Source organism: Phoca vitulina, unplaced genomic scaffold, assembly GCF_004348235.1.
Source record: "Phoca vitulina isolate PV1807 unplaced genomic scaffold, GSC_HSeal_1.0 scaffold62, whole genome shotgun sequence".
In the NCBI taxonomy this organism is placed as follows: domain Eukaryota; kingdom Metazoa; phylum Chordata; class Mammalia; order Carnivora; family Phocidae; genus Phoca; species Phoca vitulina.
Genome location: NW_022589765.1, coordinates 2,454,980 through 2,472,181, shown reverse-complemented (window position 1 = coordinate 2,472,181; position 17,202 = coordinate 2,454,980). Strand labels below are relative to the sequence as shown.

Here is a 17,202-nt window from a genome sequence, read left to right as displayed (position 1 = left end):
TAGGGCCTCTTCTCATGGAAATACCCCACGGCTCCCTCTTTGTGCTCTGCGGCACCTGACCCTGCACATAGTCCAACGATAAGACTTTTTTTATATGGTGAATTAGGTGATGGGCTCCTAGGGGAGAGGACAGTACAGTACAGTGGTTAAATATATGGAATATGAAGCCAGAATACCTTAGTCCAAGTTTAGACTCTGATACCTATTATACAGTTGACTTTGGACATGTTATTTAACCTCTCTGTGTCTCGCTTCCTCATTTGTTTTTGTTTTTGTTTTTAAGATTTTATTTATTTATTTGACGGAGAGAGACACGGTGAGAGCAGGAACACAAGCAGGGGGAGTGAGAGAGGGAGAAGCAGTCTTCCCACTGAGCCCGGAGCCCGATGCAGGGCTTGATCCCAGCACCCTGGGATCATGACCTGAGCCGAAGGCAGAAACTTAACGACTGAGCCACCTGGGTGCCCCTCAGGTTCCTCATTTGTAAAGTGGGCACAATTATAGGACTTACCTCACAGGGTTATTATGAAGATTAAAAAATATATGTACAACACTTAGAATAGTGCCTATTACAGAATAATTATGTGAGTGTGTGCTTTAGTAATAATACAAATGTTAACATTCTTGTTTTAAACTTGAAGCTCTAGACGTACTATATCTGACACATGAAAGGCTGGAAGGCGTTCAATAACATTTAGCAAATAAATCAGTAATCAGGTTAGAGCCACAATACCCAGCTACCTTCTTTCTCTAACCACTTCTAGCTTGTTCTATGTGTCTCTTCCACTAGACTATAAGCTTCTCTTGTGCAAGAACCACATCCATCTTGTTTGCCCCAATATCCCCAGCACCAAGCACCATGCCAAGCACATAGCAGGCACACATATATCTGCTCAGTAAATAAATGAATAATTTTTTAAGGTCCGCATTTTAGTTATTATTACATTGTCTTTATCATTTTATACATTTCTGAAACTGTAAAATGCAATCCTCTCTCCCATATTATTTCTATGTGAGGCAACAAAATTAAACTGAATTAATGCTCCTAACAGAGGGATGTTCTTGTTTCTTTACAGCATAAGACTGCAGACTTTTTGGTTCATAAACGAATTCAGTGGTACAAGAAGTCTCACAGAGCTTCTATTCTTTCCTGTTTAGCACATGGCATTTTATATCCTCAACAAAATTCATAAGCAGAGGTTCCATAGGAGTTCTTATTTATTAATTCTACTCATTTAATGAGCACATGGCCTAAGGATAAGAAAAAAGAGTATAAAGAATGACCCATTATTTTTAGTTTAGGTGGTGGAAAAACAAATCATGTACGCAAATGGCTACATCACGATGCCGATTTTATTCTAGCAATGAGTATGGTAGGATTTCAGAGGATCCTCTTGATGTGATCAGGAGGGGTTTTATAGAATAGCTAAAACTGTAGTTGGTCTTGGTGGATGGGTTGGATTTTCAGAGGTGGAAAGGTACCAGCACTCCATGCTGAGGAAAGGGCATAGAGAAAAGTGTGAACGTGTGATGTACTGGGAGTGAGCAGAGCATATGAGTCCTTTTGCAGAAGGAGGGATTTATGCAGGAAGCAGAAGTAGAAGACAGGCTAGAGACAGGGATTTGGAATAGTTTCTGGTGGGCTTTTCATAACAGGCGAGGATATTTGAACTTTATCTCTAGACAGTGGAGATCCATCACTGATTTTAAGGTAGGGAATAGGAAAAGGAAAGCCAAGTTGTGGGAATAGTAATTGGGCGGCAATATGGCAAGGTATAAATAGAGTTCCTGAGCTAAGTTCCATTTTTAAGTGATGGAACACCCAGCGGAAATACTCAGCAGATGACTGGAAATGAAGGATTATTTGAGTTTGGTGGGGGGCGGATACTGATTTGAAATAACCTGTAGAGAACCGACAGTAGGAGACATGGGAAAGGATGAAATGACTACAAGAGAATGCAGAATGAGGGCAGAGGTTCAAGTCCAGACTGACAGCAACAAAAGATATAATTACAAGCCCAGTAGTATGTTGCTTACGAAAACCCAGTCAAATACTAACCTAGGAAATACTTGGAAGCCCCTTATGACCATGAAGGCATTCAGATCAGACTTTGAGAAGTACCACCTTAAGGCAAAGACCAGTGAGGATTTGGGAGTGGAGGAAGCAGGAGAAAGAGGTAACTCCGATGTACCTGTTGAGCAGTCAGATCCTGTCCACTTGGGATCACAGCTGCACACTCCAGTGTCCAGAAGAAAAGTTCCATGTCCTGAGCACTGCTCTTGACATATAGGAAGTGGGGTTTCACAGTTGACTCCTCCCCAACCAGTAGAACAGTGACATTCTCCTTTTACACAGATGCCATGGCTGGAACACATCGGGTCTAAGCAGTCCTCTGAAGGCACCAAAAAGGAGGAAAAAGGTTAAAAGTGAACAGGTGTGGCCTGTATACCTTAGGATAGTGAAACTGAGATACGCACACTGATTTCCTACTATGTCATTAATACTGTTTTAATTAGGTAATAAAATGTCTCATGCAAAGGCTGGATTCAAACCAGAAGATTATTAACACTTAAAAATATGGGAGGGTATCATAAAGTTTGTATCCTAAAATTAGAAGACGAAGGAAACCACACATCTGTTGTATAAAACTGTGAGCAGTGTGCAGTACTCCCACACAAATGGGTGGGTGCACCACTGTGGGCCTTCGATAGGAATTCTTCAGCTTTGCAAAAAAGCCCAAGAATTTTTGGGGAGTTCTTCCTTGTCTTTTTTGAGATTGGAATCATAGCTCTGAGAAATGGCTTTCAGTTGATGTGACTAGAGAAGAAGATATACATAATAATTACACAGAGAATATAAAATATACTACATATAAAAATATGTCTACAAATATAAAAATGTTTATATATAAATATATAAAATATTAAAACGTACATGTCTTTTTTAAGCTTAGATTACTAAGTGAGCTGACCACTGTTACGTGAAATCATACAATATTATGAATTTATTATAATCTTTCATTAATTTCTTAGAAACACTGAAAATGTAACATTTGTAAACTTAATTTTAAAAATTATTAAAGTTTTTTTTTATGGCTTCTCCTTCCATCAGGATGCTGTGACATAGTTTTCAATGTTTTAGAATATCACAGATGTACTTCTATTTGTCTCTGATTCTGTGAGTTTGGAAATATTTGGACACGTTCTAACAAAGGTATAAACTCTTAGGAGTAGATCCCTGTGTTTGCCTCGGGGAAAATAGTTTTGTGTTTTTAACTGAGTGACCATTCCATGGGAAACAACAAGGTTGATTTCTGAAATTCTACTCTCCCAATACAAATAAGATGAGACTAAAATAACTCCCCATAATGAGAATGTATGCTTTGAACGACTTTTCCAGCCATGGAGACAGACTGATAAAAACCTGCCTTCATTGCAAAACTGGTCTTGTTTTGGGTGTGGCCTACAGTCATGGAACAGAGTAAGCCTAACTAAGCATTATTATAATTAGTGCTATTGCCATTATAATTAACCCCAAATCTCAAGGTCATCAGCACAATGCTTTACTACCTGTGCTAATCAGCAAATAAATACGAAAAGGTACATCTAATTTGATTTCGGTCATTATTTGGAGTGAGAGGGAAAGTCTAAAAGTACGGAATAATGTTTTAAAAGGAGGCCATTGTATTATATTAAAACACAACAACTTTAACAAGTAAAATAAGATTTAACTTAGTATAGTTTATTTTATTAAAAGGCCACTTTCAATGAGTATGTAAGTCACTTAAATCAGAGGCACGAAGTCATAGGGCTGAATGGGCCAGCAGGCAGCCTACATGATTGAGATGAACTGGATAGAAGAAGCCAGTGTGTTGGGAGTGAACTGGGAGAAGCACCCAGTTTAACAAAAAGTGCTGCTTCTTGGTTCCAGGTGATCATCACCATGTAGGAACATGGCCCCAGGGTTATCAGATTTTCCAGTTGTTCAAGAGACCCAAAAGAGAGGTTTTTATAGGACACTCCTCTATTTTTAAATTTTGGCAAGTAGACTGCATTAAAAACAACAACAACAACAACAAAAAACATTACCACCATCACCACTGTGTGAACAAAACAAAATCCATCCATAAGCCCAATTCAGCCTGTGAGTTTCCAGTCTGTGACATATGACTTAAACATTCTTTTCTACTGTATTTGACAAGTTCATCCTGTTAAATATGATGAGCATTCTTCCTTGCTATCTTGGTTATTCTACAGATTTTCTTAGTGATCCCTAGAAGGGAAATGTAAGCTAAGCCATTTTTCAACTGCTCCCAAATTTTAATTATAAGGCTCTAAATTAATTAGGTCAAACATTTTCATGGCCAACTGTAGATGTTGTGAGAGACAGCACGTTTTGGTGAACATGCATATGTCCACATAACCTCTAAATTTACAACTTAAATATAATGATTGTGGTTGGATCACCATAAAAACAATTTCCAGAAGTACTCTGGTACCCTGTCTAGGCCCAGGGCCATGCATTGGAACAGATACAGTTTTCACACCAAAAGTCTACTATTGCTAACGGGAGGTGGAAAGCTAAACTCTTGGAGCAGAATGAGATTAAACCCTTTAGAATGCTGTGTAATAGTCTTAATGAGCCATCTTTAAAAAGCAATTATAGTGCATTTTCAGCAGCCTCTTTCCTGAACAACAGTTGTGATGAGACCATCTCCCATGGTAATGGTTTAATATTATTTCTGAAATCAGTCTTATTTGAGGAATGTAGCATGAAAAAGGTCTGATTACTAGTAAACTTATTTTCCAATGTGTCTCTTTAAATGAGAAAACTATTGCCATTTCAAACGATGTTTGTGCGTGTGTGCATAAAGGTTCCTTTGGGGTGAATTGTAACATAAAGGCACTGCCTTGAAACTCATTAATGGTAAGTTGGCTTCCTTAGGCACGGAGGTCAGGTTTCAGCATGAGGTATGTAAAAATGAATAATATAAAGCAATAATAATAATGGTAATTACAAATCGCTCCCAAAGAAAACATTCAACGAAATGGTTCCAAATGTGCATATATTATTATTTTTATCATGTGCTTTAAAGTAAGATGTAGCCTAATGTACTGTGTAATAACGAAAGTATATGAATGAACACCTAATATCATCAACATGGAAATTCCCAAGTTATAGAACAGTGTTAGAAATGCGGGGGGAAGCACCATTTTCCCTTACCGTTCTGCGAGTGTCACAGACACAGCCTTGTGTTAATATTAGAGACTGTCAGAAGAGACATGAACTCCCCTGACTCCAGCCCTCTGCTCCGTGTACTAAAGACATATTGAACATTTACTGCTTGCAAAGACGACTTGCATCTCTACTAGAAGCACACAGTGACACTTGGACAGTTCAGAGAGAGAAAAGCCTGAAGCAAGAGATGAAAATGGGGCTCTGACCTTCCTCGCATATTTCTCCTTTGTAGCCTGGCACACAGATGCAGACCCCCATGATGCAGGTGCCGTGACCGAAGCATGTTGGGTCAATGCATTGCTCTTCTGGAACGTCGCACTCTGGCCCCTTGAAGCCATTTCGGCAGACACAGTGTCCTTTCTCGTATTCTCCATTCCCGCCACACAGCACAGGGCACGAATCTGAAGGTTGGCAAATGAACTTGTAGTGTTCTCAGAATGCTTTTAAAATCTCCAAAGGGGCAATTCTCTGTTGATTCTTATCTAATATTTCAGGCAAAAATTTGTACTATTTCTGTCTTAGCCTTTATTAAATAGGCACTTGTTTGTGATTACAAATAGAATTTTCCTCTTACGGGAGTGGAGTAAGGATAAGTGATGAAAATATAAATTTATGCCGAGTATTTGCTTTTGATCCCACCATACTTTTAAACAATTATTATTATTATCATTATTATCATCATCATTTCAAGCTAGGGTTTTTTTCTCTAATGGCTTTACTTCCTCAAACAGATGTATGCTACTTTTAGAAAGAAAACCCGAAAAATGTAAAAACTGATAAATAGGGGAGTTATTCATATTATGAAATGCTATCTTTAAAAAGTCGTACATTTAAATAGATTTATGCTGGACAGATGTTTACTCCCATGCCACCGCGTGCAGACCTTTATTAGAATACTTACTCTGCTTTGTCATTGTTGGCTCCCTATTAAAACTATGGGCTCCTTGAGGGCAGGGCCTACATCTTTGTCTTATTCAATTTTTAATACCAGCCATCATCTTTATTCCTAATACCCATATTTACAAGACCTGTCATGCTCCTGGGAAGCAGCAAGTGCTATAGAATTCTCAGCTGAGCAGAATTTAATCCAAAGAAACTGAGTGCCTGGGAAACCTGAGATTAAAGCATTAGCAGACAGAGAACTGTGAGAATATACCAAAAAAGAGCAGAAAGCATCTCTACGGTAATAACTGTAAGCCTATGGGGAAACACAGTGTGACTTACCTAAAGCTTTTTAAGAATTAAACTATGGGCAAGTCTAGAAAACAGTAAAGTTTGCCAAGTTTAACTTCTGACTTGCCAGTATTTAATTTTTAAGCCTACTTACTGGTTCGGAGACTGCCTGTCCTTTTGAGTTTACATGGGTGTGTGTATAAGCAGTTACAGACGACTAGGTACAAATTCCACCTGTCAGGTAACCCTATTTCACCTCTTCGAGGATGCTTCTTTGCCCAATAAACTGGGATAACAGTAGCTCTACCTCACCAGGCTATCGCAGGAAGTATGAATCCGAAGAGGTAACAGAGTGTTTAGAACACTGTCTGGCAGGGTAAGTGCTCAACTTTTGGTTGTGGTGGTGGTGGCAGTGGGGTGGATACTGCTGCTCTTGTCATCGCTACTACTGCCCCTTCTCCTCCTCCTCCTATTGCTACTGATCCTGAGTTCTCAAATGACATGTATTTCCCTAAGCCAATTGGAGTAACAGAGCAACATTACCTCTCGCACAGTCAGGCCCAAGGAATCCTGGAAAACAATGACAATGGCCCGAGATACACTCTCCATTTCCATTGCAATTGGTTGAACAGTCATCCATTATTTCTAGTAATAGAGAGAAAAAGGAAAAAAATGAGCAAACTTCCAGGCTGTAGTGTCCTTAATTTTTTTTAAATTGTAAGAACTCTGGGCTTGTAACAATCTTGCCCTGTGCTGTCTTGGAGCACTTACTATTTAAAATCAGATGCCAAAGATTTTTGTAAGATGCAGTACCAAATTATTAAAAGGGCCCTGGAATTGCTGAATTGGCTATTCAAGAGTGAAACTAAAAACCAACCTCATCTCTAAAGTGCATAAAGGGTCTAGATGAATTGTATTCTTATGAGACATTCATGACAAAGCTAAAAATGTCCTAGGATTATAGGACTATAATCCTAGGACATTTATCAAAAGCAAAATGGGCTTAAAATTGCAACCCAAAAGACTCAGTCTACTGTTTATTTTTCAAATTTAGGTTTTAACAAACAAAAAATTTCTTCTCTATCATCTTAAAATGTTTAATCTACCATCTTGACAGCTTAAATATGATAATCAGTATTTCATTTTCATTAATAAGTGACAATGGAAGGCTTTTAAAGTAAGTGTTCATATTATGAGACTGAGTAAGTGTTCATATTAAATTCAACACCACTAAAAGCATTAGAACCTAAGCATTTTGTTGAGAAATGCTTTCTTGACTGTAAATGCTTATCAGGTCTCTGCCACTAATTTCCCTTCAATCCATTCTTAGAGAAGAATAGGTTTCAGGGGAATTGAGAAGGCTCTGAAGGTGCCCACAGGTAGTTCTGGTGACATAAAGATGTGCAGTGAGACAGAACTTTGATAATTCTTGTGGTAAGTAACTTGGCTGAAAAGGTATGAAGTTATACAAAAGTCAGGCTCCGACAATGACAAAAATTATTTCTAGTTTAAAATTGTATGAGAGTATAATAAAATCAAATTCCAAGTCCATGAACTATTATGGTATGTGTGCTTTCTTCTTTCAATTTTCTTTTTTAAATCATCTTCTCATTACTCCTTCTGGAAATTTTCCATACTTAGCATTCTTGGATTCAGAATTTTATGCTCTGGCCCATTAAACTCATACTTCTCGTATGTACCAGTTTTTCCTTTTCAATCCAAATTATCTACTTGGTCTAGTTTCACTTGCATAAGCTATTTCCAATTAGAAGGAGATATTCTAGGAAGTGGTCTTGGCAACTTCTACTCAACTATGAGAATTTATAATGAGGGTTGGGAAATAGCATTTCTTCAATTGTGGCCTTTTGACCACCAGTATCAGGAGGATCACCGGAAGCACCTAAAATGCAGATGCCTAGGCTTCATTCCAGATCTCCTGAATCTGAAGGATGCAGCCCAGTGATCCACATTCTAACAAAAACCTCAGTTGACCCTGCAGATGCTCACTGCCTTAAAGCATTGCGAACCAACGCTTCAGATAGTAAACTTCCATAGTTAGACAACTTCTGATCTAGACTTGGAGTTCCACCTTGGGTAGAATAAAAGCAAGAGGAAGAAAGTGGTATCTAGTTTATTTGGGGAATGCTTAGAAAGCTGAGAATGAATCCAGTGGCTGTGTGGAGAGCCACTCTATTATCACGCAGAGGAGATTTTTCTTCTCACCCCCATGTGAATACATCAGATGGCTCTTTGTAGGTTTATGATAATCTGTTCTCTGATCCCTGTGTTCGAAAACTGAACTGGATAAGAAATTTATATGTGGCATTTGCTGAACTACAATTGGTCTGGCAGGAATGGAGCATTTGACAAAGAGCTACCCATTTTTAACTTGTTAAAACATTAGTTATTTTCATAAAATCATTAATTTATTTAAAAGGTCATTATAAAAAGGCACAAAGAGTTTTTTTTCATTCAAAGATGGAACAACCATTTCTCTATTTTCTACTTAATCCATCTTTCTTGTACCAAGCAATAGTGGCACTTTTTAGATCTACATTTGGATTTCCCCTGCCCTGGATGGTTAATAGGAGGCCCTAGAGGACACTTTCGAAGGTAAATATAGTTGAATTTAATTTCACACCAGCTCCTATTGACAACTTTATGGAAGCAGCCTTGTGGGAATGTAGCTATTGTAGAAAAAATGTTTAATAAAGTTCGCTATCAAAATAAATAAAAATCCCTCCATCTTATTGACTTATCTAAGATCTGTCCCTGGGCCCACACTGCTGCATGGAGCTTAACACCAGCAATGCAAGCGAGAAGAGAAGGCAATATAGGGAGGTTCTGGAAGCTGCCACCTCCACCAGGTATGAAAGATACACTGGGAGGAGGATGGCTACAGCAGGAGCACGTAAGTAACCAGAGGTGAAAAAGAATGTGTTTTTCTATTTACACTGGCCTCCATGAAATTTTGCCTTCCATCTTTTTAATCTTACTTCAGAATCGCTTCCTTGACCACAGTTCATTAGACTTGAGGAGGATTTTAAAGTTCTATGCATAAAACTCTGTTCTTCTTCCAGAGTCTAAAGCCCCTTGGTATCTGCATCTGCACTGATGGATGGGTTTTGTTTCTGGCAGGTTTTCTTATGGGAGGAACTCAAGGTAATGAATAGTCTGATGGAGTAATTTTGGTATAAAGGGCATGGGCTTTGGAATCAGACATACTGGGTGTCTCAAATCTCAATTTTGCCACTTGCTGGCTGTGAGAGTCAGATTATTTACTCATTCCAAGCCTCCATTTCCTTATTTATTATATAAATATCACTACACCTATGCTGTCAGGGTTGTGATGAGAATCAAACAAGATAACTGAATGTAAAGTGTCTGGTACTGTGCTTGGGGGCAGAATGGCACTCCATAAATGGTATATATTATCATGTTACAGAGCAGGTTGGCTGAGATTAGGGGATATTGGCAACTCTGTCTATACTACTAGAAAATAATATATATTAATATAGGCCAGCGGCTAACCTATATTAGTTATTCAATAAATGTTGGTTGTTAATACTGTCTTGACCCTTATTAGTAGCGGACCAAATATAGTTAAGATCAATCAACTGATTCTAACATTATCATGAAAGAGAATGAACAGCATTTTAGCATAGTTTCATCATGCTAAGCTTAAATTGCTTAATCAAATATATTAGCCTCTTTTTACTATAATTAGGATAAATTATAAAAAACATAAAAAATAATGGGGAGAATTTAGAGTAAATAACTTAATACCTTTGATTTTTTTTCAGAAATTTACTTGGATTCTCTTTAAGTGGAATTGCAGGAAAAGTGTTTCTGTTGCTTCAGGAGAAGTAAAAAAAAAACCTGACTAGCATAAGGAAAAAGCAAATACTTTGTTGCATATGATACTGACAGCTTGGTATCTGGATAATAAGAATTCTATCTCAAAGGTTAGCTTCTTTTTGGGAGGAAGTAAGAGAGGGAAAAAAAACTTCAAGCATGTTTCTGGGTCTATTGATTTTTGAAAGGTTAATAGTTGGGTTAGTGTTTTAACTTGAACTTAGTGGTAAGGATAACAAGAAGGGAGAACATCTTCACAAATATTTTAGATCTTCTAACTGCTTGATGTCTGAGGAGAAACTCAACCTCTCATAACTCATTGGCCTTTGCATTATCAAAATTGGGTCTTGACAGAAAAATATCATGAAAGCTAGATCTATTAAATCTGCTCCACTGAGTCTGTGAGCGTTGCAAAATAGTGTCATGACTTAAAATACTTTTTTCTAATTTAACAAATAACGTTGTCTTTTGAAGATGTAAAATCAGTGGAGTTTTTCTCCAGGGAAAAAATCATCAGTGCATTTTTATAGCCTTTCTGATTACTTTAGAGGAAAGTTTTTGATACTCTTATGGCTGGAATACCATTTTCTACTGACTCAAGGTCTTCAGCATCAAGTAAAAATAGAACATAATTGTTACAAAGAGCAGATGGTATATCTATTAACAGTCAACACATCTTTCTAAACATATGGTTGAACAGGTTAACTAAAGGATAAAGTGGTGAGAGTTGTATAGAAAACTGACAGCTGTAAAATATTTTCCCTTCTTTTAAAAGACATGTGTTTTAGGAAAATTCACACAGTAAAATACTGTGTCTATGAAATGTTTCCCCTCAGGGCTAAAAATTCTACAAGAAAGGGCTCTGAGTGACCCAAGTTATTGTCCCTAAGACTCTTCTCTAAATACTCTTAGGTTGTATTTTGAAGGCACAATGGTTCTAGAACCAGCTGTGCTAAAGAAGAACTGGACTGATGCTAGTTTTTCCACTTCAAGAGGCATTTATCTGCCTTTTCTTTTCTTTTTTTTTTATTATGTTATGTTAATCACCATACATTACATCATTAGTTTTTGATGTAGTGTTCCATGATTCATTGTTTGCGTATAACACCCAGTGCTCCATTCAATACGTGCCCTCTTTAATACCCATCACCAGGCTAACCCAACTCCTCACCTCCCTCCCCTCTAGAACCCTCAGTTTGTTTCTCAGAGTCCATAGTCTCTCACGGTTCGTCTCCCCCTCCGATTTCTCCCCCCTTCATTTTTCCCTTCCTACTATCTTCTTCTTCTTCTTTTTTTTAACATATAGTGTATTATTTGTTTCAGAGGTACAGGTCTGTGATTCAACAGTCTTACACTGCCTTTTCTTTTCTAATAGCTCTTGAATTAACAGAGATTCTCTTGCTTACTCCCTACTTCCTTGAAGTTGTTCATCAATGCAGCCCTGGTAATATGATTATCCAGGTGATTATTCCTTTTGAAAACAAAAAAAGGTACATGGCAACTATCCTACAATAGCAGCAAATAATGCAGCATTAAAAAAATCTTAATCAGCATTTAAACAACATTAATGACAACAATATAAGCCTTTCTCATAGTGACCTATCTTGAATAAGGACTTTAAGGCAGAACGAGCAATGAGTTTAAACAACATCTGTATCACTTTAATCACTGATCTCTTTCTAGAACTCTGCTGTTAATTCAAAATAATTGTCAAGGCAGCTTACCGATTGCTGTGGTTAACACAAATACTTGCTCCATCTTTTTTCCATCATTGTAAAATGCCAGATACCAAGGCCCTTGGTCCATATACTCTATGAAACCGGTCTCTTGCAGTGAGGTTAAGATCAGGTTCCGAGGGGAGTGCTGGGTATCATCAGAGCCCTTAGAATCCTGCTTGACCAGTTGTTTTCCATCCATCAATTTTACAAAATCAAACTGGAACAAACACACACACAAATATGAGCCACTACTTTTACTTCTAGACTAATGAACAACTTTAACTTCAATTGCCCTATTTCACACTTCATACTTCTCTGAGGGAGGCAAAGTGAAAGAAGAAGTTATTCGTTCTTAAGTATACTTAAACACCCTTAGGCAAGAGAATCTTGATATTTTACTGAAGTATCAGATAAAAGATATTTGGAACCACACATTCCCCTCAAAAATGTGACCATGATCTTCTCTACAAATTCAAGAGTTTTACAGTTTTTAAAACAAGTAAACAGTCAAAAATTTGAGAACATTCATCATAATTTACTACCTTTGTGGTAGCATATTTAAATATTCAAAGAACCCCCTCTTTTCCTTTAATCAGTGGACAAGCATATGGCACACATTTCCTTGGACTTTTTTTTAAGAGTCACATTTGAATTCCCATACAGAAGGTAAGGTTTGGACTACAGTCATATCTGTTCAAAAAAAAGCAATCCCCTGATGATTATGATTCCTTATGCTACTTCTTAGATGGAGCAGGACCCCAAATGGGTTCGTGCAAGGAAGAGATAAGGGAAAAAAATGAGAGAAATCAGGTGGCTAACATTTATAGAAGGGCTTTGTAAACCATAGAGGTTTTACATATTTAAGTTATTATTAACAATAACAAGAAAAATTTTCTACCTGTAAGATAAAACCTCCCTTTTGGACTCATTTCCTTTATTGCTTTGCATTCTTCATTGGGACAAGGGGTCAAGGCCATATGGAGCCAGCTAAGGGGGGGGGGTGTGGGCCCAAAAGCTAAATAAGATGAGGGGGTGGGGAAAGCTCACAATAATCCTGTTCCAGGAAACAGAATTCAAGTTTCAAGAGTATTTTCTTAAACTTTCTTTTCTGAATTTGTTCTGCTAAATGCTATTGCTTATTTCTCAATGTCATTTCCTTTTCATTCATCTGAGTGTGATTATTTTGGATATTTGCCCATTACAAACATTGTCTGCCTTTACATTTGACCCCCACATACCTTGCAAGTCACAAACCCTGAACTATTCATCCCACCGCCCTCTAGAAGGGTCAAGAAATACCTATAACATTAAATACCTGCGTGTGTGTAGGTGGAATGTTTCTTCTGCCATAAATTCCCAGCAGAGAGTCCTTGGCTAAAGAAATATTGAATTTCAGGTATATAGGATGGTGGATAGTAATCTGGAAACGCCAGAATAAGCCGGGTGGAATGGTCTGCATGACCTGTGCACCAATGTCAACTTCTCCAGTGTCTATCGCCCGTCCCTTCTGAAACACTGGTTTTAAAGGTAAAGAAAATTGCACATGATATTAATCTTAACGTATAAAGCAGTGGTTTTTAGTTTTTCAGCACAAATACATCAAAATGACTTCCTAAGCTCTTTTTTCCTCCCTACCCTACCTGTATTTCAAGGCTTTACCCAAATCAAATATCTTCCAAGGAGCCTTCCACAACCAACCAATGTACCAGTCTCTTCCTTCTCTTGAACTACTATTGCATTTATTTCCATCATTTGATTCATTTTCACCACTATTTAGTGAGCATGGTCTGGGTAGCTACAGGAGATACAACGATGAACAAGATGCAGTTCTTGCGCTCAAGGAGTTTTGAATACATGAGAGGAAATAGGACACATGTACAAGTAACCATGTTGTAAAGGAAAATAAGTGCTCTGGGTATTCAAAGGAGTAAAGGGTATTTGGTTGGAGGATACTCCTCATTCTTAGCTGTCTCTATGCCTTTTAACATCCTTTATTTTTCTTCTTAGTATTTATCACCTCCTAAGAAACCACATGTTTTACTTGTCTATTGCCTATTTTCTCCCAATAGAATATAAGCTCCATGAGGCTGTGGCTGTTTTGTTCCTTGCTTTATCCCCAGTAACTAGAAGAATGTACGCAGTCTATGCTCCATACATATTTATTCAATGAATGAATGAATGAGAAAAGGGTATTTATGGGAAGTAGTACTGAAGAGGGGCCTTAAAGGGGGGAGAAGATTTCAACAGAGCTGTTGAGAAGAATGTTCCACAGGGAAGGAACTCTGTACCAAAACAAAGAGGAGAGAAACTTCTAAAGCTATGGTGTAGGGTATGTGCCTATAGAGAGCAGTTGAAGATAGGGCTGGAGGGAAAGGATGGCATCATAGGGCCTTGAGTGCCAGTCCTGAGGGTTTATCAAGTAAAGGATGGAAAGCCATTAAGGGTTTTTAAGAAGAGGGGAAATATTTGGGTACATTAGAAAGACTAATCTTGAAGCAGAAGGTAGGATGATTTAGAGCAGGGAAACACAGGGATGATAGAGAATTATGGAGCAATAATTCAGGCCTAATGATATAAAGATCTAAATTTACAGTGGGCTCAACAGTTCACATGGGATAAGTCCATTCCAGTCAACTGTAAAATAAACAAGTGGGACTACATCAAACTAGAGGGCTCTGCACAGCAAAAGGAACAATCAATAAATTGAAAAGGCAACCTACAGAATGGGAGAAAATTATTTGCAAACCATATATCTGATAAGGGTTGAATATCCAGAATATATAAAGAATTCATACAACTAAATAGTAAAAAAGCAAATAATCCAATTTAAAAATGGGCAAAGGACTTGAACATTTTTTCAAAAAAGACATACTAATGGCCAATAGGTATATGAAAAGGTGCTCAACATCTCTAATCATTGGGGAAAATGCAAATCAAACCCATAATGAGCTATCACCTCATACCCTGTTAGGCTGGCTATTATCAAAAAGATAAGAAATAACAAATGTTGTAAGGATGTGGAGAAAAGGGAACCATTATACCCTTACACACTGTTGGCGGGTATGCAAAATGGTACGGTTGTTTTGGAAAACAGTATGGTGGGTCCTCAAAAAATAGAACTACCATATGATCCAGCAATCCCACTTCTGGGTATATATCCAAAGGAACTGAAATCAAAATCCTGAAGGGCTATCCACACCACATTCACTGCAGCAATACTCACAACAGCCAAGATATGGAAAGAACCTAAATATCCTTTGATGGAAGAGTGGATAAAGAGAATGTGATGTGTATATTATATATATACACACAATATACAATACATATATGTATAAAATACTCCATTGTGTGTATATATATGTACACACACAGGCAATGAAATATTATTCAGCTGCCAAAAAAAAAAAAAAAAGGAAATCCTGCCATTTGCAACAACATGGATGAATCTGGAGGGCATTATGCTAAGTAAACTAAGCCAGACAGAGAAAGACAAATCTTGCATGATATCGCTTATGTGTGGAATCTATAAAAGAATAAAAGCCAATTTCATAGAAACAGAAACTAGATTGGCTGCCAGGGCTGGAGGGAGGGAGAAATGGGGTGATGTAGGTCAAAGGGTACAAATTTTTAGTTATAAGAGGAGCTCTGACAATCTAACGTAGAGCAAGGTGACTATAGTTAATAATACAGTATTATATACTTGAATGTTGTTGAGAGTAGATCTTAAGCATTCTTACCACACCAAAATGTTAACTATGTGAGGTGATGGATGTGTTAATTATCTTGACCTTTTTAATCATTTCTACATTGTATAGATATATGAAATCAGCACATTGTATACTTTAAATATATACAATTGTACTTGTCAATTTTTGCTCAATAAAGTTAAAAAAATCACATATTATTGAGGAAGTATAAAACTGGGTTATCCTAAAGAATGATACAAATATCAATGAACTTCAGATTATTATAAATTTTAAAAATCTTATTGTACTTTCAAGCATAAATACTAAAAAATAAAAATCTATTTTTCAAGCTAGCATAGAGAAAATAATACTGAGATAAAAATAATTTATCTAAACTAAGGCAAGAAAGGGAAGGCACAGGCTGGATGGATCAATTAGAAAACGTGAAGAAGATGGAAGATAAATTATAATAAAATAAAGAGCAATGAACTGAATGCTTATGTTAAAAGGCAAGAGTCATCACTCTGAATTAAAAAGTAAAATCTGAAGACATATATTTTACAAAAAAAATATATTTAAAATATAAAAAGACTGATTTATAATAATAAAAGTTATTTTCTCAGGAAGAAAAAAAAGAAAGAAGAAAGAAGACAATGTAAAGGAAGATTCTAGTGCAGCGCTTCTCAAACTTGAATGTGCTTAAGGAAGGACGTCTTGCTAACATGCAAATTATGATTCAGTAGGTCTGAGGTCGGATATTTCTCACAAGTTCCCAAGTAATGCCCATGTTGCATGATCCATAGCCTACGTATTGAAAAGCAAGGTTCTTAGGACACTGGGATGCTAGGTATGGAGGCTAAGGAAGGGTCAAAACTGGCCCCATGGTCGTTGAGTTCGGGTGACTCAGACAATACCAGTAGCAAAAACAAGAAACCTAGAAGGAGCTGGTTAGTGTGAGAGGATGTCGAGTTTGGACAAGCAGATCTTTATTATTTATCACCATATTTTCTAATTATTTCTGATGTGCTAGTTTATTATATGTTTCTGTGGAATTCTCTGTTAAGTGGTGGTGGGGAGGGAAGGGATAGAAGAGGAGGGGCAAGAATCAGTTTGCCTTGGTTTTAAGCCACAAGGATCACACTTCAAGAAGGAAAATTCATTTTGGTCTCATTTCATACTGCCTTTATATTTTTCAGCCATCAACTCTTTCTCCACACCAAACACAGTTTAAAAACACACATGGTCTCTGTCCTTTTGTTCATTTGCTATAAAATTAACAGCCCATTAAGAAACACACCTGCAGTGGCTTTATTCAGAGGCCAATGCCTTCTAGCTTTTAACTCCCTAAAATACCTCCATTATTGCTTTTTGTGTTAAGGCCAAGAGTAATAACTATTTTAAGAATGTTCACTGTTAACTGTTAATAATAGATTTTAAATGCAATTTTGAACATAATTATGTATTACAGGACACATAATTTTGTGGAATTGACATTTATAATAAAATATGCCCTTTGAGATGATAAATGACC

The 17,202-nt window shown here is 37.2% G+C and overlaps 1 protein-coding gene across 5 annotated transcripts in view; it reads right to left on the bottom strand.

The window, feature by feature from the left end:
• The window catches only part of TENM1 (teneurin transmembrane protein 1), a 775,694-nt gene that overhangs the window by 239,185 nt on the left and 519,307 nt on the right, over positions 1 to 17,202 (bottom strand). For all 5 annotated transcript variants that reach the window (XM_032391374.1, XM_032391377.1, XM_032391378.1 and 2 more), the window contains 5 exons: positions 13,301 to 13,500; positions 11,992 to 12,202; positions 6,956 to 7,057; positions 5,446 to 5,640; positions 2,193 to 2,393 (listed from right to left, as the gene is read on the bottom strand). In XM_032391374.1, coding sequence (XP_032247265.1) covers positions 2,193 to 2,393; positions 5,446 to 5,640; positions 6,956 to 7,057; positions 11,992 to 12,202; positions 13,301 to 13,500 — 909 coding nt within the window. The remainder of the gene's footprint in view (positions 1 to 2,192; positions 2,394 to 5,445; positions 5,641 to 6,955; positions 7,058 to 11,991; positions 12,203 to 13,300; positions 13,501 to 17,202) is intronic.